Source organism: Podarcis muralis, chromosome 2, assembly GCF_964188315.1.
Source record: "Podarcis muralis chromosome 2, rPodMur119.hap1.1, whole genome shotgun sequence".
Classification (NCBI taxonomy): Eukaryota; Metazoa; Chordata; class Lepidosauria; order Squamata; family Lacertidae; genus Podarcis; species Podarcis muralis.
In genome coordinates, this window is record NC_135656.1 from 124,887,055 (window position 1) to 124,914,359 (window position 27,305).

The 27,305-nt window shown below is 44.9% G+C and overlaps 1 protein-coding gene and 1 non-coding gene across 4 annotated transcripts; one reads left to right on the plus strand and one right to left on the minus strand.

The window, feature by feature from the left end:
- Window positions 1-2,004: 2,004 nt before the first annotated feature.
- LOC144326635 (uncharacterized) lies at window positions 2,005-25,410 on the minus strand. Of its 3 annotated transcripts, XM_077923233.1 has the most exons (4): window positions 24,973-25,028; window positions 23,584-23,708; window positions 23,087-23,252; window positions 2,005-13,118 (listed from the first exon to the last, which is right to left on the minus strand). In XM_077923233.1, the coding sequence occupies exons 3-4, from the start codon at window positions 23,217-23,219 to the stop codon at window positions 11,497-11,499; spliced, it is 1,755 nt and encodes a 584-aa protein (XP_077779359.1). In that variant the 5' UTR covers window positions 23,220-23,252; window positions 23,584-23,708; window positions 24,973-25,028; the 3' UTR covers window positions 2,005-11,496. The 3 variants fall into 3 exon arrangements, with proteins under 3 accessions (XP_077779359.1, XP_077779358.1, XP_077779360.1); XM_077923232.1 differs by lacking the exon at window positions 23,584-23,708 and having other exon boundaries at window positions 24,973-25,410; XM_077923234.1 differs by lacking the exons at window positions 23,584-23,708; window positions 24,973-25,028 and adding an exon at window positions 24,300-24,512.
- On the plus strand, window positions 9,310-9,381 carry TRNAW-CCA (transfer RNA tryptophan (anticodon CCA)). The gene has a single exon. It is a non-coding gene; the product is annotated as a tRNA-Trp (tRNA).
- Window positions 25,411-27,305: the final 1,895 nt, after the last annotated feature.

Consider the following 27,305-nt stretch of genomic DNA (forward strand, 5'->3'; position numbering starts at 1 on the left):
GGTTTCTCTTATGCACAACAACCCTTTCAGCCGATTCCCTGGTGGCCTGCTGGAATAGTGACGGTAAAAGGGACCGCCTCTATTGCATCTGCAGAAAACAGCAGCAGGAGACTCTTTCAGGTGGTTCATAATTTAACAGAACCACCTGCGCCATCGGGACCTGAAAAGGCCCCCAGGATCTCCTGTTATTATTTTGCAAAGTTTTTTTGCAGATTCACTCAGATTCAGAAGGAGGTAGACTCCACTGTGGGAGCAGGGACAGGGTGAGAGTGCTAGAGTCCTGTCTAGTCAAGCTCCATGAGATCGATTCCAACCTGTTACCTCTTGAGGATGCAGACAGGCTGATTGGACAAGTGAAAGCAACCACGTCTCCTTCATCCTTGACCATCCTGACTCATAAAAACGAGCCAGGAAGGGCTGGGCGATGGGCTCTGTGGGGTGGTGAATGCTTCCCTCTGTGAGGGAGCCTTCCCAGACCCACTAAAAGAGGCAGTTATTAAATCACTTCTTAAAAAACATCTTTAGACCCAGCTAATATGGCCAACTATCGCCCAGTCTCAGATCTTCTATTCCTGGGCAAAGTGATAGAGCAGGTGTTTGCTGGACAACTCCAGGCACGCATAGAGGATGTGAACCATTTAGATCCCTTCCAAACAGGGATTCAGGCCTCAGCATGGAACTGAAACTGCCTTGGTCGTGTTGGTCAATGATGTCCGACATACTAGGGACAAAGGTGAAAGCTGTTTCCTAGTTCTGCTGGATCTATCAGCGGCCTTTGATACCATCGACCATCACATGCTTCTCAACCACCTAGAGGAGCTGGGAGCAATGTTATACAGTAGTTCCGCTCCGTCCTCCTGGGCCGTGTCCAGAAAGTGGTGTTGGGATCCTTGGTTCTCACTTGTGGGGTGCCTCAGGGTTCCATCCTCTCCTCCATGCTTTTCAACATCTATATGAAGCCACTGGGAGAGATTATCAGGGGATTAGGGCAGGGTGTTCATCAGTATGCAGATAATACCCAGCTCTACCTCTCTTTTACATCAGAACCAATGAAGGCAGTGAATGGTCTGTGTGAGTGTCTGGAGGCAGTTGGAGGATGGATGGCGGCTAACAGATTGAGGTTGAATCCTGACAAGACAAAAGTACTTGCCAGTGTGGTGTAGTGGTTAAGAGCGGTAGTCACGTAATCTGGGTAACCGGGTTCGCGTCTCCGCTCCTCCACATGCAGCTGCTGGGTGACCTTGGGCCAGTCACACTTCTTTGAAGTCTCTCAGCCCCACTCACCTCACAGAGCGTTTGTTGTTGGGGAGGAAGGGAAAGGAGATTGTTAGCCGCTTTGAGACTCCTGAAGGGGAGTGAAAGGCAGGATATCAAATCCAAACTCTTCTCTTCTACTCCGCGACCCTTCTCTGCAGAGGGGAAGGGTCGTGGAGAAGTCCAGTTGCACCAGGAAGTGATCTGACCATGGCACTTCTTTCATTTCGCTTTTACTTAAGTGTCAGATCACCAACATCCCTAGAGATAAACACCAGGTCCAAGGTGTCGCCGGAAATCACCCCCCCCTTCAGTAACACGTATTGCACAAGCACCGCATCCACACATACACGTATCTCCCCTCCCTGACCCTAGAGATGTCCCTTTAGAGGGCCATCTCTTAAAAGCCTTCCGTAAATAAGGAAGCGCTAGCTTGACAGCTTTCTGCTATAGCGCTCCGCGCCGCCCTATCTTTATTGTGGGTAGACCGGCCGACCGAACTCTAGGTCGAACGGCGGCCGCCTCAACCAATCAGCATTGTCAAACAGCGCCCCTTGTGGCGGCCACGCTGGTACTGCAGGCTGCGAGCGTCTGTTCCCTCACCTTTTGACAGTTCTCAATTCATTGTTTCCGAGTTCAATTGACCGTGACTGATCTAATCAAAATGTTGCAAGTTGTTTCTGAAAGGGGAAAGTACTTTGAACTTCAGTGACTGTATTCTTTATAAATTCACCAAAAATCAGCCGTACCTTGGATTTTCACCGGACCACTTTTATTACACTGCATATTACAAGGACTATCAAAGGGGGGTGAACTGGGATTGATCGGCCATAATCCCCGGACCGCGCAGTCACGTACACGACGGCCCTTCTCCGGATGGCGGGGCAACCTTGATAACCATCGGGAGGGGCTCAGACGGAATGCTATCAGAAACATAATAAACTGCATACGGTAGTGTATTCCATACAGACTCTGACAAAGGACCCTGACCGGATTCCCCTCAGGGGGCAGGAAGACTTCGCCCTTTCTTTTGTTTCTGGAGATGACTCATGTGAGGGGGGGAGAGGAGGTCTCTGCCAGGTGTCAAGACACTCAGATTACCTGGGTAGCTCCTCCTCGACTCCTCCTGTTCTTTAATAAAATCATGATGTAAATATGATGTAATTCTGGGGGTGTAGTCAAGGGGATTAGTGGTTAATAAAAGTTGGGGTCTCCCATTGTCCGGGGCTTCCATCTTGTTTCACCTCGTGGACGGTGGGAGCCCTGTCGCGACAGTCTTCTTCAAAAATAAAGACCAAGCCTACTGGCTGCTGTTTTGCTCTGAATTGCTCTGGTCGGTGTCTTCGTTTGTCCAAGAGAGCCCTCGGATCTTCCGGTAACAAAGGCATGTCAGTGTTGGTTTCTATTTCCCTCACTGAGCAGCAACTGCAGTCACAAGACATTGTTTTGCATCCCACAGTCAGAGTTACTGTTGGATTCCCACGGGAATGGGAGACTGGATGTGACGTTCACTGGTTTCCTGTTTTTCACTGTTCTCTCGGTTTCTTTGTTAGAGAGACGGTTGCTTCTCTGCTCTCACAGAGGCAAGATGCATGTTTGTATTCTCTCAGCATAGAGTGGAAATAAAGTTAAGAATGTGGCACATACTGCTTATCTGTTAGGGTGTGAAACCTAAGACACTGGCAAGTTAGCAATGTCATGTGACTTTAAGTAGTCAAGCTTGTTAAGTTGTTAAGTTGCTCAGTATATAAAGAGTGTTTGTTTTCTCTGCCTGTGGGGCGTGAAGCAAAAATGTCTGAAAGCTCCGGAGGTGTTTCTGTTATCTTTCTGCAATAAACCTGTCTTTGGAAAGACAGGCTTCCCTGTGTCGTTATGTCTTTGCTGCTGAGACTCTGAAGCTTGTACTGCAACAAGAATCTCTGCACTGGACTTAATTAATGCTCTGCAAAGAGAACTGTTGCTGGTTGCGCAGCGGAAGCGTTTACTGGACCAGTACACAGGCTCTCTTAGGTTATGGCTCCTTCTACGTTTCTACAGCTGTATTGTGTGCAGAGAAAGTGAAAGCAGCTTTCGGATGAGAGAAGACCGGCTTGGTCGTGAATCCAGCTCTTAAAGGAACTGAGAGGCTGCAGAAAGTTGAGAGAGCTGCATAAGTGAAGATTTACAGCTTCATTAGCTGCAAAAGGCTAGCTTGACCTCCCGTTGTTTTTTTGTTTTGTTAATAAAAACAGAGGACGATGGTAGGTTGCTGGTGAAGAGACGGAGGAAAAAAGTTTAAAAGGCTTCAGAGGAGGCTGGAGGCATCTGAAAAGTGAGTAAAACAAATCCCAAGGGGAAAGAGAAGCAAGGGCACACAGAGGGAGTAGCAGCAGACCCCAAGAATGGCAGTGGGAAATTTCCAGGTTCCCTTTACAAAGTTGAACTCTGCTAATTATGTGCAGTGGTCTAAGAGTGCTCAAGTCTGGTTGGAAGCCAAAGAAGTGTGGGCTGACTATGTCCAGAGGCGAAAGCCGTTTGTGGCTGTTGCAGCAAATGCCACAGCAGAGCAACAGGCTGCTGCACATGCTCAGAACAGGGAACATGATAAAATGGACACTAAAGCTAGATGCATGTTGATGGTATCGATAGACGATTCCCAATTACCTCATGTGGAAAATTTAAGGTCTGCATTTGAAATTTGGGAAGCTCTTAGGCGAATTCACCATAGAGCCACGCCCGGAGAGAAGGTGAACATTATACGTGCTTTGTATGAGTTGAAACTGAAGCCAGGGGATAGTGTGGTTGAACACACGTCACAGATGACTGAGTATTTCAACCGACTGTCATCTCTAGGTGTGAATTTTCCTGAAAATATTAAAGTTTATACTCTGCTTAGCAGCCTGCATGCAGGGTTTGAAAACTTAGTACTAACTTTACAAGTTTTGCCAGAGGACCAGCTGAATATGAATTATGTGACTTGTAGATTGTGTGAACAAGAATATCAACATCATCGAAAACGTATTGATAATTCAAATACCCCAAGGGTTGGATGTTCAGATAATTCCCAGCGTGGGGGAACTAGCAGGCAGAGCTGTAAGGAAGCCTCACAAGTGTCTGCTATGGCCAGCAAGTCATGTTTTCGATGTGGCAGCAGGTTTCATTTGATAGCAAAGTGTCCAGAAAAGCAACAGGAATTTCAACAGTCCAAGGCCAGTTTCCGGAGCTACAGGGGAAGACGATGTGAGAACTACAAGAATCAACGATCCAGAGGGGGAGCAGGTGCTGATAAGGGACTATCTGCAATGGCAGCACAACAGAGTCCTAAAAGGAGCCAACAAACCTTGAAGTGGATAATTGACAGTGGAGCAAGTCACAGTTTAGTTCCAGCGACATCTAGTGGCAGCTTGATGAACTGCAACACATTGCCAGTTGCAAAAACTGTGACTATGGCAGACAATAGTAAACGAGAAATGAACCTTAAAGGCACAATTTATGTTAATTGTTTGCAAACTAACCTTCCTGTTTTTGTTCTTCCAGGAATGAAGAATGGACTTTTGAGTGTGTCATGCCTGGTAAAAAGTGGTTTTAAGGTTGAGTTTGAAAATGATGTGTGCACCATTTCGAAACAGGGGAAGGAGCTAGTTAAAATTCCCTGTGAGGATGGGCTTTTTGTTTTGGATGAAGAGCAGTTAGCAGCAGGTAGATATTCAACAGGTGAAGCGCAAGCTAAGTGTGTAAATAAGGCTCCTCATACAGGTTGTGCACATCTACTACACAGAAGGTTAGCTCATATATGCTTTAAGTATGTAAGCAAGATGCTAGATTTAGCTGAGGAGTGTAACATTAAACCCTGTCCAAATTTTCTGGATTGTTGTGCTTGTAAACATGCTAAGGTTAAGACATGTAACTATCCTAGATCTGATAGAGTAAGCAAGAAACCCTTTGAACTTGTGCACACAGACGTGTGTGGCCCTATGCCAGTCAAATCGCTTGGAGGTGCGAGATTTATGCAAATTTTGGTGGATGATTTTTCAAGGGCTAGTTGGGTTTTCTTTCTGAAAGACAAATCACAAGCAGCTTCCATCCTGATGGATTGGATTGAAGAAGTCGAATGCAAATTTGACACCAGGGTACGTAAAATACAATCAGATCGTGGTGGGGAATATGTGAACCACACGCTGGAGACGTGGTTAAAAAGGAAAGGTATAGTTCATAGACTTACCAATCCCTATTCACCACAGGAGAATGCAGTTGCCGAAAGAAAATTTCGAACATTACAGGAAGCCATTGCTGCTTTGCTGTTTGATTCTGGACTTCCACAGCGTTTTTGGGCTGAGGCTGCACTGTATGCGAATTATACTTTTAACAGAGTGTACAATAGCACAGTAGGCAACACTCCTTACTTCATGCTATTTGGGGAAAAAAACAAAAATTGATCATCTAAGAGTTTTTGGATGTCATGCTTATGTGCTGGTGCCTAGGGCACAACGTAGGAAAGGCGATCCTAGATCTAAAGAAATGTTTTTCTGTGGTTATCAAGCAAACACAAAAAGTTGGAGATTCGTGAATGTAGAAGGCAATCAAACGAAAATCACAATCAGCAGAAGTGCGGAATTTTGTGAACAGGATGGTTGGAATAAATTCATGGAAATCCTGACATACTATTTGATGTGGTGAACAGTAACAATGAAACTCAGGCCCCAGGGCAGGTATTAGTTCCAGAACAGGCTGAGGAATTTGAGTCTGAGGACAAGGGTGAGAAATCATCTAGTTCACCCAAGTCTGTAAAGTCAGAATCTTCTAGCTCTAAAAGTTCACCTGTACAGCAAGAGAGACGTGTAAAGTCAGAATCAGAAAGTTCTTCAACTACTAGTGACAAACAGGTGACGACTAGTGATTCTGGGTCAGAGGGGGAAACTGAAGGAACATCGCAGGAACTGTTAAGGCGTTCCAAGCGTACCAACAAAGGTAAACCTCCTGAAAGGTACCAAGCTATTAGTGTTTGGGCTGGTTTGGCAAATTGCGAACCTGAAAGTTTTGAGGAGGTTGAGCAATTACCCCAGGAGGAGGCCAGTAGGTGGCGTGAGGCCATGCAAAAAGAGTTGAATTCTATGAAAGAACTGGGTGTGTTTTCCATCACCAAACTTCCAGAAGGTACCAAGGCAGTAAGTTGTAGGTGGGTGTACAGGATAAAGACAACAGCGATGGGGAAACCAGAGTACAAAGCAAGGCTTGTAGCTCAAGGTTTTACGCAAAGAAAGGGGTTACATTATTCCGAAGTCTATGCACCCACTTCAAGGAGTGAAACCCTATGGGCACTATTAGCAGTTGCTGCTCAGAAAGGGTTCAAAGTGAATCAATTTGATGTCTCTACAGCTTATCTTCTTTCAGACTTGGCTGAAGAGCTCTATATAGAGCTACCGCCAGGATTGAAAGTTGGTAAATCAAATCAGGTATGGAAACTACATAAATCTATTTATGGACTCAAGCAATCTGCTCATAATTGGAATGAGTGTTTTGGTAGGCATTGGTTTTAGCAGGAGCAAGGCTGACAATTGCTTATATTTCAGAGGTTCAGGAGATGCTCAAGAATCTTTGCTTGTTTATGTAGATGACCTGATTTATACTTCAAAGACACAAGAACAAGTAAAAAAACTAGCCAAAGAGTTAAAGAAACACTTCAAAGTTAAGAATCTTGGTGATGTGAAGGTCTATCTTGGTGTTCAGATAGATAGGACCAAAAATGGCAGTTTTCTACTGAATCAAAAAGGCAAGATATTGCAAATGTTGAAAAAGTTTGGCATGACGGAGTGTGCAGGCGTTAGAACACCAATAGAAATGGGTTTTGTAAAAGACAATGAGTTCAAGGATAGTGCTGAATTCAAGCGTGCTGAAATCTTTCAGTCAGCACTGGGAAGCTTACTTCATCTTTCGCAATGGAGTAGACCGGATATTGCTTACGCTGTTAACTTACTCACCAGAGAAGCTTCAAAACCTAGTGTAAATGCATGGAAAGGAATTCAAAGAGTGTTAAGATATTTACAATACACCAAAGATTTTTGCCTTGAATTATCTTCTGAAGGACAAGCACAGATTACTTGTTGCGCAGATAATGATTGGGCAAATTTAAAGGATAGAAAATCAGTGTCTGGCTGTGTAATAAAATTTGGTAACTCTCTGATTGGGTGGAGATCCAAGAAACAGAACCTGATTGCTTTGTCGTCAACAGAAGAAGAAGAAGAAGAAGAGTTTGGATTTGATATCCCGCCTTTCACTCCCTTTAAGGAGTCTCAAAGCGGCTAACATTCTCCTTTCCCTTCCTCCCCCACAACAAACACTCTGTGAGGTGAGTGAGGCTGAGAGACTTCAAAGAAGTATGACTGGCCCAAGGTCACCCAGCAGCTGCAAGTGGAGGAGCGGAGACGCGAACCCGGTTCCCCAGATTAGCAGACTACCGCTCTTAACCACTACACCACACTGGCTCTCAGTTCTGTGCCTTATCTGAGTTATGTAGAGATCTAGAATTTTACAAATGCTTGGCACAAGAGATGTATGAAAAGGCCATCACTCCAATCACTGTATGGGGTGATAATCAACCATGTCTTAAGTTAGCACAAAATGGGCAGTTTAAAGGTCGTACAAAACATTTGGATATCCGCTTTCAAAATGTTTGTCAAACGGTAAAAGCAGTAATTGTTAAATTAAATTACTGTCCCAGTCATGAAAATCAAGCTAATGGTTTTACAAAACCGCTTGGGTTTCAGCGGCTTGAAAACTTTTGTGAAGAAATGGGTCTGAAGTAATTTTGTTTTTGTTTTTGTATTGCCAGCGAGAGAGGGTGTTAGGGTGTGAAACCTAAGACGCTGGCAAGTTAGCAATGTCATGTGACTTTAAGTAGTCAAGCTCGTTAAGTTGTTAAGTTGCTCAGTATATAAAGAGTGTTTGTTTTCTCTGCCTGTGGGGCGTGAAGCAAAAATGTCTGAAAGCTCCGGAGGTGTTTCTGTGATCTTTCTGCAATAAACCTGTCTTTGGAAAGACAGGCTTCCCTGTGTCGTTATTTCTTTGCTGCTGAGACTCTGAAGCTTGTACTGCACTGGACTTAATTAATGCTCTGCAAAGAGAACTGTTGCTGGTTGCGCAGCGGAAGCGTTTACTGGACCAGTACACAGGCTCTCTTATTATCCTTCTGCTGTGTGATGACGCTCTGCGTGGGCTCAAGATGAGACGGGCCTGTACCAGCTATGGGTACAGTCCGCGGCTATGGGTTGGGCCAGATGTATTCAGGGACAGCCCCATGGAGGCCATGCTTTCCACGAAGTCCTGAGCAGCCCCTTGTAAGGTCATGTTGGCATGGATGTTAAAATCCCCTAGGACAACCAAACTAGGTGTCTCCAGGAGAACATCTGCCACGACCTGAAGTAGCTCAGGCAGAGAATCCTTGGTGCAGCGTGGAGGTCAATACACCAAAAGGAATCCTGTACTGCCCCTATTGCCCAACTTCCAGAACATGCACTCAGAGAACTGGGTCTTCCCAATAGGATGTCTGGTGTAAACTACTGACTTCCTAAAAATCACTGCAACCCCCCCCTCCCCGCCCACAAGGCCTGGGTCAAAAATGAGATAGGAATAATAAATATTGACATCCTGGGCATCACTGAACTAAAATGGACGGGAATGGGGATGACCATCGTATCTACTAATGTGGGCAAGAATCCCATAAAAGAATCCCAGCTGGAAAAGACTGGGGGCTGTTTTTGTCCCGGTTGGAGTTTCCTGGAGCCGGCACCGTGAAGTAAGCCTCTTCAGAGATGGAAGAGAAAAAGCAGATAGACTGTGAGTACAGCGGCTGCCGAAAAGTGAAAGTAGGCTGCCTGGAATGTTTGTGCAGCTGCCAAGTAGCTTGAACACAGAAGCTTTGATTTATGACTGCTTCTGAGTGTTCTTGGCTCCGTTTAATCTCTGGGACAGACACTGAGCAGGAACAGATCCTATTCCCTAAGTTTATGTGGAGGGAACTGGGAAGAAGAAGTCCCATCTCCTGGGTTAGGGAAATGGGGGAGGTAAAGGACAAAAGAGGACCTCGTGGCGCAACGGTAGCGCGTCTGACTCCAGATCAGAAGGCTGCGTGTTCGAATCACGTCGGGGTCAAAGGTTTTAGGGATGCGGGTGGCGCTGTGGGTAAAACCTCAGTGCCTAGGACTTGCCGATCGTATGGTCGGCGGTTCGAATCCCCGCGGCGGGGTGAGCTCCCGTCGTTTGGTCCCAGCTCCTGCCCACCTAGCAGTTTGAAAGCACACTTAAGTGCAAGTAGATAAATAGGTACCGCTGTATAGCGGGAAGGTAAACGGAGTTTCCGTGCGCTGGTGCTGGCTCGCCAGTGCAGCTTAGTCACGCTGGCCACGTGACCCGGAAGTGTCTTCGGACAGCGCTGGCTCCCGGCCTCTTAAGTGAGATGAGCGCACAACCCTAGAGTCGGACACGACTGGCCCGTACGGGCAGGGGTACCTTTACCTTTACCTTAAAGGACAATAGTGGTAAGGACCTAACAGAAGCAGAAGACATCAAGAAGAGATGGAAAGAATACACAGAGGAAATATTCCAGAAAAATATGGATGTCTCGTACACCCCGTGGTAGTGTGGTTGCTGACCTTCAGCCAGACATCCTGGAGAGTGAAGTCAAATGGGCCTTAGAATGCACTGCTAATAACAAGGCCAGTGGAAGTGATGGTATTCCAGTTGAACTATTAAAATTTTTAAAAGATTATAGTGTTAAGGTGCTACACTCAATATGCCAGCAAGTGTGGAAAACTCAGCAGTGGCCAGAGGATTGGAGAAGTTCAGTCTACATCCCAATCCCAAAGAAGGGCAGTGCCAAAGAATGCTCCAACTACCGCACAATTGCACTCATTTCACACGCTAGCAAGGTTATGCTTAAAATTCTACAAAGAAGGCTCAAGCAGTATGTGGATCGAGAACTCCCAGAAGTGCAAGCTGGATTTAGAAGAGGCAGAGGAAGCAGAGACCAAATTGCAAAAATGTGCTGGATTATGGAGAAAGCTAGAGAGTTCCAGAAAGACATCGACTTCTGCTTCATTGACTATGCAAAAGCCTTTGACTGTGTTGACCACAGCAAACTATAGCAAGTTCTTAAAGAAATGGGAGTACCTGATCACCTCATCTGTCTCCTGAGAAATCTCTACGTGGGACAAGAAGCTACAGTTAGAACTGGATATGAAACAACTGATTGGTTCAAATTTGGGAAAGGAATACGGCAAGGCTGTATATTGTCTCCCTGCTTATTTAACATATACGCAGAATTCATCATGCGAAAGGCTGGGCTGGATGAATCCCTAGCTGGAATTAAGATTGCCGGAAGAAATATCAACAACCTCAGATATGCAGATGACACAACCTTGATGGCAGAAAGTGAGGAGGAATTAAAGAACCTTTTAATGAGGGTGGAAGAGGAGAGTGCAAAATATGGTCTGAAGCTCAACAAAAACAAAACTAAGATCATGGCCACTGGGCCCATCACCTCCTGGGAAATAGAAGGGGAAGAAATGGAGGCAGTGAGAGATTTTACTTCCTTGGGTTCCATGATCACTGCAGATGGTGACGACAGTAGTCACTAAATTAAAAGACGCCTGCTTCTTGGGAGAAAAGCAATGACAAACCTAGACAGCATCTTAAAAAGCAGAGACATCACCTTGCCAACAAAGGTCTGTATAGTTAAAGCTGTGGTTTTCCCAGTAGTGAAGTATGGAAGTGAGAGCTGGACCATAAAGAAGGCTAATGGCCAAAGAATTGATGCTTTTGAATTCTGGTGCTGGAGGAGACTCTTGAGAGTCCCATGGACTGCAGGAAGATCAAACTTATCCATTCTGAAGGAAATTAGCCCTGAGTGCTCACTAGAAGGACACATCCTGAAGCTGAGGCTCCAAGACTTTGGCCACCTCATGAGAAGACTCCCTGGAAAAGACCCTGATGTTGGGAAAGATTGCAGGCACAAGGAGAAGGGTACGACAGAGGACGAGATGGTTGGACAGTGTTCTTGAAGCTACCAACATGAGTTTGGGGTCACGAAGAGTCGGACACGACTAAACAACAACAATACTTGATTTTTTATCATGTTTTCAATAGTCTGTTGGGAGCTGCCGAGCGTTAAGAATTTTTTAAATTTTGTTTTGATTATGGCAGACCAACACAGCTTCCTACCTGTATCTGTTGTTGTTATTATTAGTTCTTTAAACATTCTAAGCACTATTAGGGTTTCTCCTCTTCATGATTTCTTTGATGGGAAGTGAGATAATCCTTCCGAATGAAGCTCTTTCCACATTCCAAGCATTGATAGGATTTCTCCCCTTTATGAATTCTTTGATGGGAAGTGAGATAATCCTTCCGACTGAAGCTCTTTCTACATTCCAAGCATTGATAGGGATTCTCCCCTGTATGAATTTTTTGATGGGAGGTGAAACTAATCTTCCATCTGAAGCTCTTTCCACATTCCAAGCACTGATAGGGTTTCTCCCCTTTATGAATTCTTTGATGGGAAGTGAGAGCATCCTTCCGACTGAAGCTCTTTCCACATTCCAAGCACTGATAGGGTTTCTCCCCAGTATGAATTCTTTGATGGGAAGTGAGTTTACCCCTATCACGAAAGCTCTTTCCACATTCCAAGCATTGATAGGGTTTCTGACCTGTATGGGTTTTTTGATGGGTCAGGAGATGGGCCCTTTGCGTAAAGCTCTTTCCACATTCCAAGCACTGATAGGGTTTCTCCCCTGTATGAATTCTTTGATGAGCAGCAAGTTTTCCCCTCTCACGAAAGCTCTTTCCACATTCCTGGCACTGATAGGGTTTCTCACCTGTATGAATTCTTTGATGGATGGTGAGTTCGTGGCTGTGACTGAAGCTCTTTCCACATTGGAAGCATTTATATGGTTTCTGACCTGTATGAATTCTTTGATGGGAGGTGAGAGTATTCTTATGAATGAAGCTCTTTCCACATTCATGGCACTGAAAAGGTTTCTCCCCTGTATGAATTCTTTGATGGGAAGTAAGACTAGTCCTAAAATTGAAGCTCTTTCCGCATTCCAAGCACTGATAGGGTTTCTCCCCTGTATGAATTCTTTGATGGGAAGTGAGAATGTGCCTCTGTCTGAAGCTCTTTCCACATTCCAGGCACTGATAGGGTTTCTCCCCTGTATGAATTCTTTGATGGTAAGTGAGACTGTGCCTCTGTCTGAAGCTCTTTCCACATTCCAGGCACTGATAGGGTTTCTCCCCTGTATGATTTATTTGATGGGAAGTGAGACTGTTGCTCTGACTAAAGCTCTTTCCACATTCCAAGCACTGATAAGGCTTCTCCCCTGTATGAATTCTTTGATGGGAAGTGAGCTCTGAGCTCAGTCTGAATCTCTTTCCACATTCCAAGCACTGATAGGGTTTTTCCCCTGTATGAATTCTGTGATGGGAAGTGAGCTCTGAGCTCTGTCTGAATCTCTTTCCACATTCCAAGCACTTATAGGGTGTCTCCCCTGTATGAATCCTTTGATGGGTTGTCATATTGCTCATCTGAGTGAAGCACTTTCCACACTGCAAACACTGGTAGGGTTTCTCTCCTGTATGAATTCTTTGATGGGAAATGAGAGAATGCTTCCGACTGAAGCTCTTTCCACATTCCAAGCACTGATGCAATTTCTCACCACTGTGAGTTCTTTCGTGTGAAGTAAGGCTATCCCTCCGAATGAAGCTGTTTCCTTGATGGGAGGGGGACTGGGAGCTCTGACGGATGTTCTCTCCACACCCTGAATATTTATTTGACTTCTCCGCTGTGTGAATTCTGTTGTGATCCCCTTTGTTCTTCCCTTCCCATTCATCACCATCTGCAATGAAGAGAGAAGCTAATTAGAGCCTCAGGAAGATTATTCCCCAGATTATTGAACGATGTTAATGAATTTAAAAATTCCTTCCAGTAGCACCTTAGAGATCACCTAAGTTTGTTATTGGTATGCGCTTTCGTGTGCATGCACACTTCTTCAGATACACTGACACAGAAGTCACCAAACCCTTATATATAGTGAGAGGGTGGGGAGAGGTATTACTCAGAAAGGTGATGGGAATAGGTGATTGTCTGATAGGTGTAAATCTGTTGAAGACTGTTAAAGACTGCTATTGGTCTTACAGGAAAAAGCAAGGGGTGAGATGGCTAAAAATAGCTACATATACCATCTATAATGAGATAAGAATCCAATGTCTCTATTCAGACCAGGTCTCTCCATGGTTTTAAGTTTGGTAATAAGTTGCAATTCAGCAACTTATCTTTCCAGTCTATTTCTGAAATTATTTTGTAATAAGACAGCTCCTTTGAGATCTTGTATAGAATGTCCTGGGAGACTGAAGTGTTCTCCTACTGGTTTCTCTGTCTTGTGATTCCTGATATCAGATTTATGTCCATTTATCATTTGGCGTAGGGTTTGGCCTGTTTGTCCAATATAGAGAGCTGAAGGGCACTGTTGGCATTTGATGGCATACACAATGTTAGAAGATGAGCAATTAAATAGTCCTGAGATGGTATTTTTGATGTTGTTGAGGCGAGTAATTAACAATGTTAATGAATGCTTGTGATAGAGGAAGAACTGAAAATAATTAGTTATGAGGCCTTACTATAATTTTTACTACCTTTGTTGGCTGATATTTATTGATATATTACTTGGCTCTTATCTGGGATAGATAATGGACTTCCGGGTTAGAGGACTTCCGGGTTAGCGCCATCTGAAATGGCGGAATTCCTCTGAACGAGAGGAATCCGCTCAGTGGAAATCGAGTCTGGCCACCGCGGCGAAGGCGGAGACCCTTCAAAAATCACAGGCGGGTGAAGCCTGTGAACGTGGGATTCGGCAAGCACCATCAACGCCCCCCCTACTCACGGGGAAACCCGTTTTCGGGGATCCGGAGTGAAGTGGGGTGAGCGGCGCGGTGTTTTGAATCGACTGCTACTCTCACGGAGTGAAGCCGCACAGCCGTTGCCGGAGAGTGCTGACTTTTTCCTGTGGACAATTGGATTTAAAAGTAACTACCCATGAGTAGATTGAAGAATTGGAATTTTAAAAGTTCGAATTTGACAACGAAATGGGGGAGGTTCAAAACAGGAAGTCCGCCTTCCCCTTTTGTAAATAGACGGAAGCAAAACGGCTCAAGCTAAAGCCTTGGAAAGTTTACTGTAAAGGTTTAAATTTCCAATGTCAAAAATAGCGAACCCCCCTTGGAAGCAGGAGAAGGGGGGGTGCCTTGGACTGTATTTGCCTGCAAAAGAGAGGGAAGGAGGCTAAAATTCCACAACTCAGAACCTGGGAACGGGCTGCCATTAAGACTGTTGTACTTTGGAGCCTGCATTGACTGTGAATAGACCGCTCACTGACAGCCAGTTAAATAAGAGAGATACATTGTTTCAACTATTCTCTTCTGACTTTAAAAAAGAGTAAAAGGAGTAAAAGTAACTGTGAAACTAGTTTTATTGTTGCAACTGTGATTTAAAAGGTGATACTTTGGACTAATGCAAATACAATTAGCAACTATTTCCCTCTAGAGGAAGCTTCTGAAATTGCTGAAAGTGTTACAAGAGCTGGAATTTTCCATCTGTAAGATAAGACTTTGGGACTGTGGGACTGACCTTGAATTACTTAAGTGTTATGGCAGATGGAAAAGAAAAAATAGATCCGTCAATTCAAGACAAAACAACAAGGTCTGGGAAGTCTTGGCAACGAACAGGAGGGAAGAAAGAGAAGAATAGAACAAGAGACTGTTTGATTACCCTCCGATCTAAAGAAGAGAGGGATAGAATTTTGGGTTGGCATTACCAGAAGACTTTGGAAATACAACAGTCAAGAGTGGAAATATTTAAAGACATCCCGAAACATCTTTTGGATCTTAGGTCCAATTATGGAGATTTGGTTGTCCTGCTGAGAGGGAACAAAATCATCTTCAGGTGGGAATTTCCTCAAGGCCTATCTTTTAGTTTTAAAGGAAGGAAAATAAAAATAAGATCAGTAGAAGACAAAGTAAAGTTTTTGAACAACTACGAGGAAGATTTGCAGAAGGAACTTGGAAAAGAGTCAAAAGCGTCTGACAGAGGATTGCCACACAGAGGATCAGAGCAAAGAGCATTGGACAGAAGATCACCAAAAAGAGGAATAGTGGACATAGCAACATTAGCTTTTGGACTGGACCGCCTAGTGAACGTGACACCAACACCACCAACGGAAGAAGAGCAGGCATTGGGTGCAGTTGGAGGAAAACCAGAGTAACTACATTATGGCACTGCAAGTATTAAGTTGGAACATTAATTGTCTGAACTCCCTGGAAAAAAGGTGGAGAGTCTTTCATTTACTTAAAAAAGAACAATTGGACTTGATCTGTCTGCAAGAAACACATGTGATAAGGCTACATAGGAAGATATTGAGTAATAAAAGACTGGGCCAAGAATTTATTTCATCAGACAAAGTTAAAAAAAGAGGAGTAGTCCTCTATGCAAAAGAGAGCCTATCACCGAAATTTATATTTAAAGATGACCAAGGAAGATTCGTTGCAATTGAAATTCAATCACAAGGAGAGAAATCTTTGATAGTAGGTATTTATGCACCTAATGAAGGAAAATCAGAATTCTTCAAGAAGTTACATGAGATCCTGATAGACTATATGGATTACAACATGATTCTGATGGGAGATATGAATGGAGTGGTGTCTACAAACATGGACAAGGCACAGAGACAGGTAGTCACTAAGGATGGCAGGCTACCAAAAACCTTTTTTGACATGACTGAAAATATGGATTTAGTTGACATCTGGAGAATGAAGAACCCGCTGGGAAGAGAGGGAACTTTCTTCTCTGAGGCTAAAATGACATGGACAAGAATTGACCAAATTTGGGTAACTAGAGGACTGGCTCCGAAGACTAGTAAAGTGGAAATCTGCCCTAAAACTTGCTCCGACCATAATGCTGTGAAGATGGAAATAAAACTGACACCAATTGGTTCCTTTAGATGGAGGATGAATGATACTTTGTTTAGGAATGAGGAAGTGACTAAGAAGGCCCAAAAAACTTTGAGAGACTATTTTGAGATAAATATGAACACTACTGTGGAAAAAAGAGTAATCTGGGATGCAAGTAAAGCGGTTATGAGAGGATTTCTGATACAACAGAATGCAATTAAGAAGAGAACCCAAAACGAGAGAAAAAATAAAATCCTGGAGAAAATAAAGGAAGGAGAGAAGAAATTGAGAGCGAAACCAAAGTCGCAGGAGATCCTGAAAGAGATAAAGTTATATCAAGTACAATATATGAAAATGATGAATCAGGAAATAGAATGGAAGATTAAACAGATGAGACAAAAGACATTTGAATCAGCAAATAAGTGTGGAAAACTGTTGGCTTGGCAAATGAAAAAAAGACAAAAGCTTAATACCATTACGAATTTGGAAGTGGAAGGAAAGAATATACAGAATCCAGTGGAAATTAGAAAGTGCTTCCAGAGGTATTTCAAACAACTATATACACAGGAGACGCAGAAAGAAGTGGACATTGATAGATTTTTGAAAATTAATGGACTACAAAAAATCTCCCAGGAAAATAAGTTAATGCTGAATTACAAAATAACGGAGCAAGAAGTAGAAGGGGCCATTCAGAACATGCAATTGGGTAAATCCCCAGGACTGGATGGATTGACTTCAAGATACTACAGATCTCTGAAAGAATGGTTAATACAACCTTTAAAGGAAGTCTGTAATGAAATTCTGGAAGGGAAAAGGGCACCAGAGTCGTGGAAGGAAGCTTATATCACACTTATACCGAAAATAGACTCTGAAAAGACACAACTCAAGAACTACCGCCCCATATCACTGCTTAATGTGGATTATAAAATTTTTGCAGATATTTTGGCTAAAAGATTAAAAAAGGTGTTAGCAGAAGAAATCCATAAAGATCAAGCGGGCTTTCTCCCGGGCAGACACTTGTCTGACAATACGAGGAACATAATTAATATCTTAGAAAAATTACAAGTGAAAATTAATACTAAAGCAGTTTTGATATTTGTGGACGCGAAGAAAGCCTTCGATAATATTTCTTGGAGTTTTATGAAGAAGAATTTACAGGGGATGGGGGTTGGTCAAGGTTTTGGAAATGGTATAGGTGCAATTTATTCAGAACAGAAGGCTAAATTAATTGTGAACAATGTAGTGACGGAAGAATTTAAGATTGAGAAAGGAACACAACAAGGTTGCCCAATCTCTCCATTGCTTTTTATATCGGTCTTGGAGGTTTTGCTAAATATGATTAGAAGGGACCAATTGGTTAAAGGTATACAAGTGGGACCTAAACAGTACAAATTGAAAGCATTTGCTGACGACTTAGTATTGACTTTACAGGAGCCAGAATCTAGTACTAAAAGAGTACTGGAATTGATTCAAGATTTTGGTCAGGTAGCAGGCTTTAAGTTGAACAAGATGAAAACTAAGGTTTTAGAGAAAAATCTAACTGCGACGGAGAGAGATAAGTTTCAGAAGGAGACAGGATTAACATTGGTTAAGAAAGTGAAATATTTAGGGGTTAATATGACTGCTAAGAACGTGAATTTATTTAAGGATAATTATGAAAAATGTTGGACTGAAGTGAAAAAGGACTTAGAAATATGGTCAAATTTGAAGTTATCACTGTTAGGCCGAATTGCTGTGATAAAAATGAATGTATTGCCGAGGATGCTGTTTCTGTTTCAAACATTGCAAATTTTGGACAAAATGGACTGTTTCAAGAAGTGGCAAAGAGATATCTCTAGATTTGTCTGGCAGGGCAAGAAGCCTTGAATAAAATTTAAGATATTAACAGATGCTAAAGAAAGAGGTGGATTTGCCCTGCCAGACCTTAAACTTTATTATGAATCAGCCGCTTTTTGTTGGCTGAGAGAATGGATGCTTCTTGAAAACACTGATGTGTTGGATTTGGAAGGTTTCAACAATGTATTTGGTTGGCATGCATATCTGTGGTATGATAAGGTTAAAGCACACAAAGCGTTTAAAAACCATATTGTCAGAAAAGCACTGTTTAATGTCTGGATAAGATATAAGGACTTGTTAGAAAATAAAACCCCAAGATGGCTGTCACCAATGGAAGCAAAGGCTCAGAAAAAACTCAATATGGAGGCCAAATCCACAATCAGTAGTTTGAATGACTACAGACCAGTTGCACTGACTCCAATCATCATGAAGTGTTTTGAGAAACTGGTGCGCCGTCACATTATTTCCTGTCTTCCATCAACTTTTGACAACTACCAGTTTGCATACAGGGCAAATAGATCCACAGAAGACGCTATCACCACCACTCTCCATGCTGCTCTGTCCCATCTGGAGCAGCCGGGGAGTTATGTGAGGCTGCTGTTTGTGGATTTTAGCTCTGCTTTTAACACTATCCTCCCCCATAGACTGGTGTCCAAGCTAGAGGCGATTGGACTCTCCAACTCCACCTGTCTCTGGGTTTTGGATTTTTTGTCAGAACGTTCTCAGAGGGTTAGAGTAGGGTCACATATGTCCACAGCCCTTAGCCTTAACACCGGCTCACCACAGGGTTGTGTGTTGAGTCCCCTGCTCTATGCTCTCTATACGTATGACTGTACAGCCATCTATTCCAGCAACAAAATCATCAAGTTTGCTGATGACACTACGGTGGTAGGGCTCATTTCAGGAGGGGATGAGTCCGCCTATCGGGACGAGGTGGAGCGGCTCTGTGTTTGGTGTGGAGAGAACAATCTGGCTCTTAATACGGCTAAGACCAAGGAATTGGTGGTGGATTACAGGGGAAAAAAGGCGGACATTCAGCCCTTGTATATCAACGGGGAACGGGTGGAGAGGGTGGCGGAATTCAGGTTTTTGGGAGTAACTATCGATCAGGGCATGACTTGGAGCGCAAATACCACTGCTCTGGTGAAGAAGGCCCAGCAGAGAATTTATTTCCTCAGACTTTTGAAGAAGAACAATCTGAGTGAGAGACTGCTGGTGTCCTTCTACCGAGGCTCCATAGAGAGCATTCTTACATACTGTATTTGTGCTTGGTTCTCCAGTTGTACAGCTAGGGAGAGGAAGGTGCTCCAGAAGGTCATAACCACAGCCCAAAGGATTATTGGTCATGCTCTCCCATCTTTGGAAGAACTGTACGGTTCCCGTTGTCTTAGGAAAGCAAACAACATCCTGCAGGATTCATCTCACCCGGGACACAGTCTGTTTGCACTACTGCCTTCTGGCAGGAGATATAGAAACATCAAGTCAAGGACAAATAGACTGAAAAACAGTTTCTATCCAAGAGCTGTGGCCTTTTTGAATGCTGTAACTCGATAGTGTGACCTGGGAGTTTGATGGGTGTTGGTGTGGGTGTGGCTGGAATGTGGTTTGTTTGGTTGTTGTTGTTGTTTTGCTTTTGTTGTTTTTAAGGGATGGCATCCAATTTCGTTGCACTTGTGCAATGTTGCACTTGTGTAATGACAATAAAGAATCTATTCTATTCTATTCTATTCTATTCTAAATGGCCAAAGTATTGGGAAATTCTGGAACAAGAGGGAGATAGATTAAAACTGCAGAGTTTTGAAAAACTAAAAAACAGAGTGCGAGACTGGCTCCATTATTATCAAATAATGGAGGCATATAATTTGGACAAAAAACTAGGTTTCCAGGTGGAAAAATCAAAATTGGAAACAGAATTGTTAGACCCCAAAGTTAAGAATTTGTCAAGAATGCATAACTTGCTGTTGAAATGGAATACTCAGGATGAAACGGTGAAATCTGCTATGATTAAATGGGCACAAGATGTTGGACATAACATTATGATGGCTGACTGAAAACAGTTATGGACCACAGGTATGAAGTTTACGGCATGTAATGCCTAAAAGAGAATTTAATGAAAATGATTTATAGGTGGTACATAACACCAGTCAAGCTCACAAAAATCTATCATTTGCCCGATAATAAATGCTGGAAATGTAATGAGACTGAAGGTACATTCTTCCACCTTTGGTGGACATGCCCAAGGATTAAGAACTTCTGGGAGATGATTTATAATGAAATGAAAAAAGGTATTTAAATATACCTTTCTGAAGAAACCAGAGGCCTTTCTCCTGGGCATGGTCGGCCAATTGGTGCCAAAGAAGGATAGAACCTATTTTAATGTATGCTACAACAGCAGCAAGAATACTTATCGCAAAGCATTGGAAGACACAAGATCTACCCACCCGGGAAGAATGGCAGATGAAGCTGATGGACTACATGGAATTGGCAGAAATGACTGGCAGAATCCGAGACCAGGGAGAAGAGTCGGTGGAAGAAGACCGGAAAAAAATTAAAGTATATTTACAGAAATATTGCAAAATTAATAAATGTTACAAGGATGCTGGAACGAAGTTACATGGCTTTAGCAGAAATGTGATAAAGAATTAAGTAAAAATAGATTGTTAATGGACCAAAGTGGAAAATTTAAGGTTAGACTATCTTAAGATAAATTTTAGAACGAAAATTGAGAAAGATGGAAAGAACTTGCTGAAATAGCTAATTGAACTAGAATACAAAAAAGGGAGGTGTGTGGAGGTCGATGAAACAAGTATATGAGAGGTAAAGACATGGAAAGGTTGGATGTGTTTTTAAATGTTTTCCCCCCTTTGTTTTACTGTATTGTTTTTTGTTTGTTTTGTTGATGTATTGTAGGGTATTGTTGTTTTGTTTAATTTTCTATTGTTCTTTTTTCTTTTTCTGTAACTTTCAAACCCCTAATAAATATCATTTAAAAAAATAATAATAGATAATGTTTGGCTCAGTCATGGAATTATCTTCATCTCCAAGGTCAGTCATCTCTTTGGTCAATAAAATGCAGACAAAAGCAAAAACAAAAACAACAAACCTGACAGAACTTACTTCAACTACCCTAAAAAATCTGAAGATGACATTTAAAAAGGCCTGGGTAGTTCAAAAAAGCCTGGTCATTGCTTTAAAAAGCTTGACGAAATGAAGAATATTCACAAAGAAAACAGTTGATATCCCTCCATTCAGGATTCACGGTGAGGATGTTGGAATCCCAGATGATGATGATGATGATGATGATAAATTTTTATTTGTATCCCGCCCTTCCCGACCAAAGCCACGGTCAGAGCGGCTAACAACAGGTAAAAAATTCATAAAATCACACAGTCAATTAATTAAAATACATTTTAGAATTAATTCAGAATCATATTAATAGCAACCACCAGGTTAGAGTTCTATGAAGAATACAGAAGGAGAGAGGGGGTCAGACTGTGCCTTGGCCAAAGACCTGGTGGAACAGCTCTGTCTTGCAGGTCAGGCCCTGAGGAAAGATGTCAAGTCCCACAGGGCCCTAGTCTCTTGTGACAGAGCGTTCCACCAGATCGGAGCCACGGCTAAAAAAGCTCTGGCTCTGGTTGAGGCCAGCCTAACCTCCCTGTGGCCCGGGACCTCCAAGATGTTTTTGTTTGAAGACCGTAAGGTCCTCCGTGGGACATACCAGGAGAGGCGGTCCCATAGGTACGAGGGTCCTAGGCTGTATAGGGCTTTAAAGGTTAAAACCCGCACCTTAAACCTGACCCTGTACTCCAGCGGGAGCTAGTGCAGCTGGCTTGTGGCCCGTTTAAACGACCCCCCATGGGCTGCAGGTTGCTGACCCCTGACATACAGGTATGTATGGAATTTCAAAACTGATTTTATGATCCAACAATGTTGAATGCTCTCTGTTCTCTCCTGTTTCCCCAATTTTTGTTCCAGTTTAAAACATTTCATGAACCCAGAACTCACACACTGACCGCTAATGATGAATCGTATGTTACAGATATTCCTGCAAATAGATTCTGCTAGTTTTGAGATATACAAATGACATGAGAAGACTCGGTCTACATCAGGGGTCGGCAAGCTTTACCTCGCCTGGGCTGGTTCACTCTCACGGAAATCACTCCGTGGGCAGGATCACATGTGTAGACACGGGACTCACCGAGCGGACGGCTCAGTTCGGGGGCAGCTCAGTTAAATGACCCCTATGAGCCGCTTGCGGCCTGTGGGCCATAGATTTCTGACTCCTGGTCTACATATTTCATCATTTAGTGGTCCTATGATCCTTGTTTTTAAAAGCAAATAAAAGTTATTTTAAAAAGAAAAGAAAAAGGCAACACACGGAGGACGCAGGATTAGGAATCAGTTCCAGAAATGTGTGTGCAGAAGTCTGATCCATGGAAAATGTGTAAAAGAAGTAACCTTAAGCCTAAACAGCATACAGCCTATAACTTGATTCTGTATTCATGTTAATGGAAAAAAACAACAGCACTGTTTGTTCCATTTCAGTGGAAGAAGAACCAAAACTCCTTGTTTACATCTGTTATAATAAAGTTTGTTTGCAACCTGTTTTCCCAAAGAAAACCCACGGTCGCTCGTGATTCATACTCCATTGGGATTTCGCCTGAGGGAAAGGGAAGCAGAGGGCTGGCCCAGCGGTGCCAGGGAGAGAAAGTGAGGTTGCATCATTGCAGCTTCCGATCGGCTCTTCCCATTGCAAGAGCCAATGAAAAGTCACGCCTCGGAAGTCAAAGAGACTTCCAGAACGGATTCTGTTCGACTTCTGAGGTTCAGCTGTATTCCTAACTCAAAATGCCTGCAGATTACAAAGGCGCAGGCAGGAAGCAGGTGGAGGAGCCCAAAAAAGTGCTCCCCTTCTCCATCTCCATCCGCCTGCCTGCCTCCTCCCACCCCCAAACTGAGCAAGCCCTGATACCTCTCCGGCTCCTTCCATCCAGGTCCCCAGCTCCACTCCCTTGGGACTCACCAGATCTCTCAGAGGTCCCTGGGAGGGAACGCTCAGAGGTTGTGGGGAGGGATGCAGGAGACAACCTGACCAGGTCAACCGTCCATCTTCCTCCTTCCATCCTCACTAGCTTTGCAGGATCCGCCTCTTTCATCCTTCCTGAGGAGCCAAAACGAGCTGCAGGGTCCTGGGAGAGAGGAAGAAGCAAAGGGAGCCTCAGAGGTCCTGCAGGGATTCTCCTGCCCTAGATATTCTCCTGCCCCTAGAGAAGCACAAATGGGGCAGCCCCTTCCCAAGAGAAGCCGCATTTCTAAACATCTCCAGCGATTCCAATTTCCTCTGTATACTCCTCACCCCACTTCGTAAGGCTGGCACGGTCTGCACAGTAGTGACCTGAGAGTAGATCCCTTTGAACTCAGTGGGGATTATTGACAGAACTTGGTGCAAAAACCAGTCACGGTCCTGCCTGAAAACTGCAACCCCAGAGCATGGGCAGAAAACAGCAGAGTAGATATTACCTGTAGGTGCCCCCATGCTAGGTGCTTTGTATGGAGAGCCCCGTTCACAATCTTTGAGCTCTCTCACCACAAGCCAGATGTTGTGGCCATATTTGCCTCTGTCTGGGGTTGCATGGGGACCAAATCTGTATGTGGAAGCAGAGATGGCGATGCCACATTTTTGAAATATCTTGAGACTAATACACCCCTCCTCCTTAGATATTATCTGTGTTTATACACCATCTTCACAAGTCTCCAGTCTCAAAATGTGGCCCCCACCCTGGCATGGAAGCCATCAAAATATAGATCTTCCACATGTCCTAAATCTCTTCTGTTCTTCAGACACCAGGCATGTATGCCCTTTAAAAAAACTCCTGAGGTGAGCTTTACACTCCTCTTGTGACAAGATTTCCAAAGGCTTAGGGTAGCTTGACAGAACTAGTCTATTTTGAGATAACACCAATTTCCATTTCTTGTTTATCAAAACCCACAGACCCTCTGCTAGATTTTCTCCCAAAAGGTTTTACAAGTACCTATCAGGATAGTAAGGATTTTATCACAGTCAGGGGGGGAAAGGATTTTATGTGTTCCATGTCCTCTGTTAGTAGCACAAGGCGCCCAGTTATTGATAATCTCTCCTCATTTGTCCCAGAATGTTGGGAGAAGGAGTCTTTTATCCTTGCTTTAGCATTTCCTGAGAATACATCTAAAATCTGCTTTGACATTAGTTCGCCTACTTGTTTAGCCTGAATAGGGGAGAGACATGTGTTGTTGCATCTGGGACAGAGGAAGTGGTCCAGTTGTGCTGCTGCAGATGCAGAAGGGCTTTTCTTCTCCCTGTGCTCCCCCCATGTGCAAACAGTCTGGCTGCAGCCTCTGTTCACAAATGTGACTTACTCCTCAGTCTGAAGGGGGTTTATCTGCATGCCCAGTTTTCCTTGACCCAAAGCCCCCTCCCCAAAAAATGAAGGCAGCATCTGGATCCCAAGGAAGAACAGAGCTGCAGACCTCCTGCGAACTGGCCCCCTCCCTGGCTTGGCAGAGAGAACAAGGGAGGACCAGTGTGGTGTGGTGGTTAAGAGCGGTGGATTCGTAATCTGGGGAACCGGGTTTGGCTCCTCCACCTGCAGCTGCTGGGTGACCTTGGGCCAGTCACGCTTCTCTGAAGTCTCTCAGCCCCACTCACCTCACAGAGTGTTTCTTGTGGGGGAGGAAGGGAAAGGAGAATGTGAGCCGCTTTGAGACTCCTGAAGGGGAGTGAAAGGCGGGATATCAAATCCAGACTCCTCTTCTTCTCTCTTCTCCCCCCACCGTGCATGATCTGAACAGGGACCCCCATGCCCCCTCCCTGCCCCCCTGGGACCCCCTTCTCCCCATTGCACCCTCAGGGGGAGGAAATGGGGGACTCACCGGATTCCAGGAGGGGCCCCAAGGAAGCTTTTGCAAAGGAGAGAAAACAATGCAACCTCCTTTCCGCTTGTAGGAAGGGATGTGGGAGGGAGGGAATATAGCCATGGAGGACCTTGACCTCCTATTCACTTCCTGTCCTCTCTAGGAATCCAGCTTTGCTCCTTTTAACCCTTGCAAAGCCGAGGGCACCCCTTCCCTCTCTGCAGTTTTCCTGCTTCTACCCCTGCGCTCAAGGGGCTGCCCCCGTCTGTGCCAAGGACTCTGCCCCAAGGAGCCCACATCTGATCCAGACTAACCGAAAGAGAGATGGGGGTGGCCATGGGGGGGGTGACCTTGGCTCTCCCCCTCCTCCAACATAGAGGCTCCTGAATCCCAAGGAAAGGCTGGGATGGAGAAGAGGCTAAGAAATGGCTCCATCAAGACACCCCTCAAAAAAAACCCATCCTCCCGATTAGCGAGTGGGGGAAAGAATTGGGGGGGGGGGCTTCCCAGCCAGGAGATCCCTCCCCCTCCGAAAATAATCCCCCCCCCCACCGCCAAGCGGACTTTCCTGCTTCTTCAGCCCAGGAAGAGAGACAGATGAGGAAGTGACCCATGCGAGGAATGAAACGCAGACGCCATCCGGGGGGGGGCAGGTGTGGAAGCCCCCCCCCCCCGTAAAAGCACCACAGGCAGGAAAGGCGAAGCCCACTATTGGGGAGGGAGGGAGAGGGGCACATGCTGCTCTGGGACTCTTTCCCTCCTTCCCAACTCCATCCTTTCCCTGTGTTTCCTGTCAGAAAACCAGTTTATACTGGGCTCTCAGAACCATTTGACCCCATTTCCCACCCCAGAGCAGGACCAATCAGAAGCCTCTCCATTTGAGAGCTGGCCAATCCCCCTTCAGATTCCCCTGGGACTCGTCCTCTCCTTTGCCAGGTTTCCTGAGGGAGTTTTCCCCGAGTTTCCCTCTTGGCTGCTCCCCCTCCCAGCTTCTCCTTCATTTCTCCTTCTCTTAATGCCCCCCCTCAATGTCTGGGGACAGGAAGAGATTGGGGGCAGCTGCACCCCCCCCCCCATGGCCAAGCAGGCCAAGCAGGAACCCACGGAGGCGACAGGCCCAGGAGATGGCTTTCCCGCTCTTTTCCGAAAAAGGCGGGAACGCCATTTTGTTTCATCTGGAGGCCCCAGTCGATCCCAGAGATGTCATGGCTCCCCTGTGGACCTCGGGGGTCCCATGCTCTCGGGGGTCTCTGCTCCCGGATGAAGGAGGGCAGCAGCTTCGAGTGCCAGCGCTCATGTGGCGTCCTCCGCCGCCTTCCTGCCATGATGGCTTTGCCAGACGCCAGGAGTCCCAGGAGCCCTTTCTGAACAGCCCTCGCTTGTTTTCCCCCCTCAGACGGCAGTTCAACAGGAGAAGTAGCTTCCACTCCAGATCCCTGCAGGTCTCAGGGGGCCACTGGAGCCCAGTGGGGATAATCAGGGGAACTGGATCAACTGGGGTCCTCCCAGTCCAGCCCAGACAAGAAAGAGAGGGAGCTCTCAGAAGAGGAAGCCATTGTGGAGAAGAACCGGACTTGGCTGTTCTCTGCTGAGGGTCTCCTGCCTTTCTTCCAAGGCTTCAAGGGGGCTGCCATGGCCAGAGGAAGAGGCAGGCCCCCCACCCTGAATCCCCTGCAGGGCCCTGGGGGGCAGCCACAGCTCTTCCTCTTGTCATGGCTAAGCCTGCCTCAGTTTCCTTCCCCAAGGCCTTGGAGGAACCTTGGGGTGTGGAATGACAACCCCAAAAGGAGCTTAGGTTCCTGGCCAATGGGGAATGGAACATTATATTGCATCTTTCCAGAGGAGTCCAGGCATTGCCTCCAACGTCCAGGAACTGATCCGCCCTGGCTTCCTCCTCCTCAGAGGTCCCTCCTGGAGAAGGGGTCCCAGGTCTCTATGGGGGAAAGGGGAGAAGCGTCCCTGAGGCCTGCTTTTGCCTTTTACACCCTGGGCACCTTCCTTCTGGTGTTTATGTGAGCTCTAGAGATGGGATCACATACAGATCCTTCCCTTTAGGGATTCCTGCTCCTTCCTTGCCCAGGGAAGCAGCCTCTCTGGCATGTAGGGGGGAGGGGGCACATTGATGTAAGGGGCACATTGATACACCGACAATATTTCAATTTCGAGAAACATGTCTATACATGTACAACAGTTGTGACCACGCCGCCCACCAGTTAGCTGTTGGTGTTTGACAAGAGTAGGTGTGTTTATAGTGCAGCCAAATGAAAAATTATGAGAAATGTCAAAGTGCTTCAACGCTATTTTAAATCCTTAAGATTTAAAAAGACCAAAGGTAAGTTATTCCACTCAGT

Bases quoted from the DNA above. Each gene is read 5' to 3' on its own strand.
- LOC144326635 (XM_077923232.1), bottom strand. From the start codon at position 25,077: ATGGCTATATTCCCTCCCTCCCACATCCCTTCCTACAAGCGGAAAGGA. The intron at 23,253-24,972 runs GTGAGTCCCCCA...CCTCTCTCCCAG, and splicing joins GGGGCCCCTCCTGGAATCCG to GACCCTGCAGCTCGTTTTGG. The intron at 13,119-23,086 runs GTGAGTCCCAAG...TCTTCATTGCAG, and splicing joins AGGGACCTCTGAGAGATCTG to ATGGTGATGAATGGGAAGGG.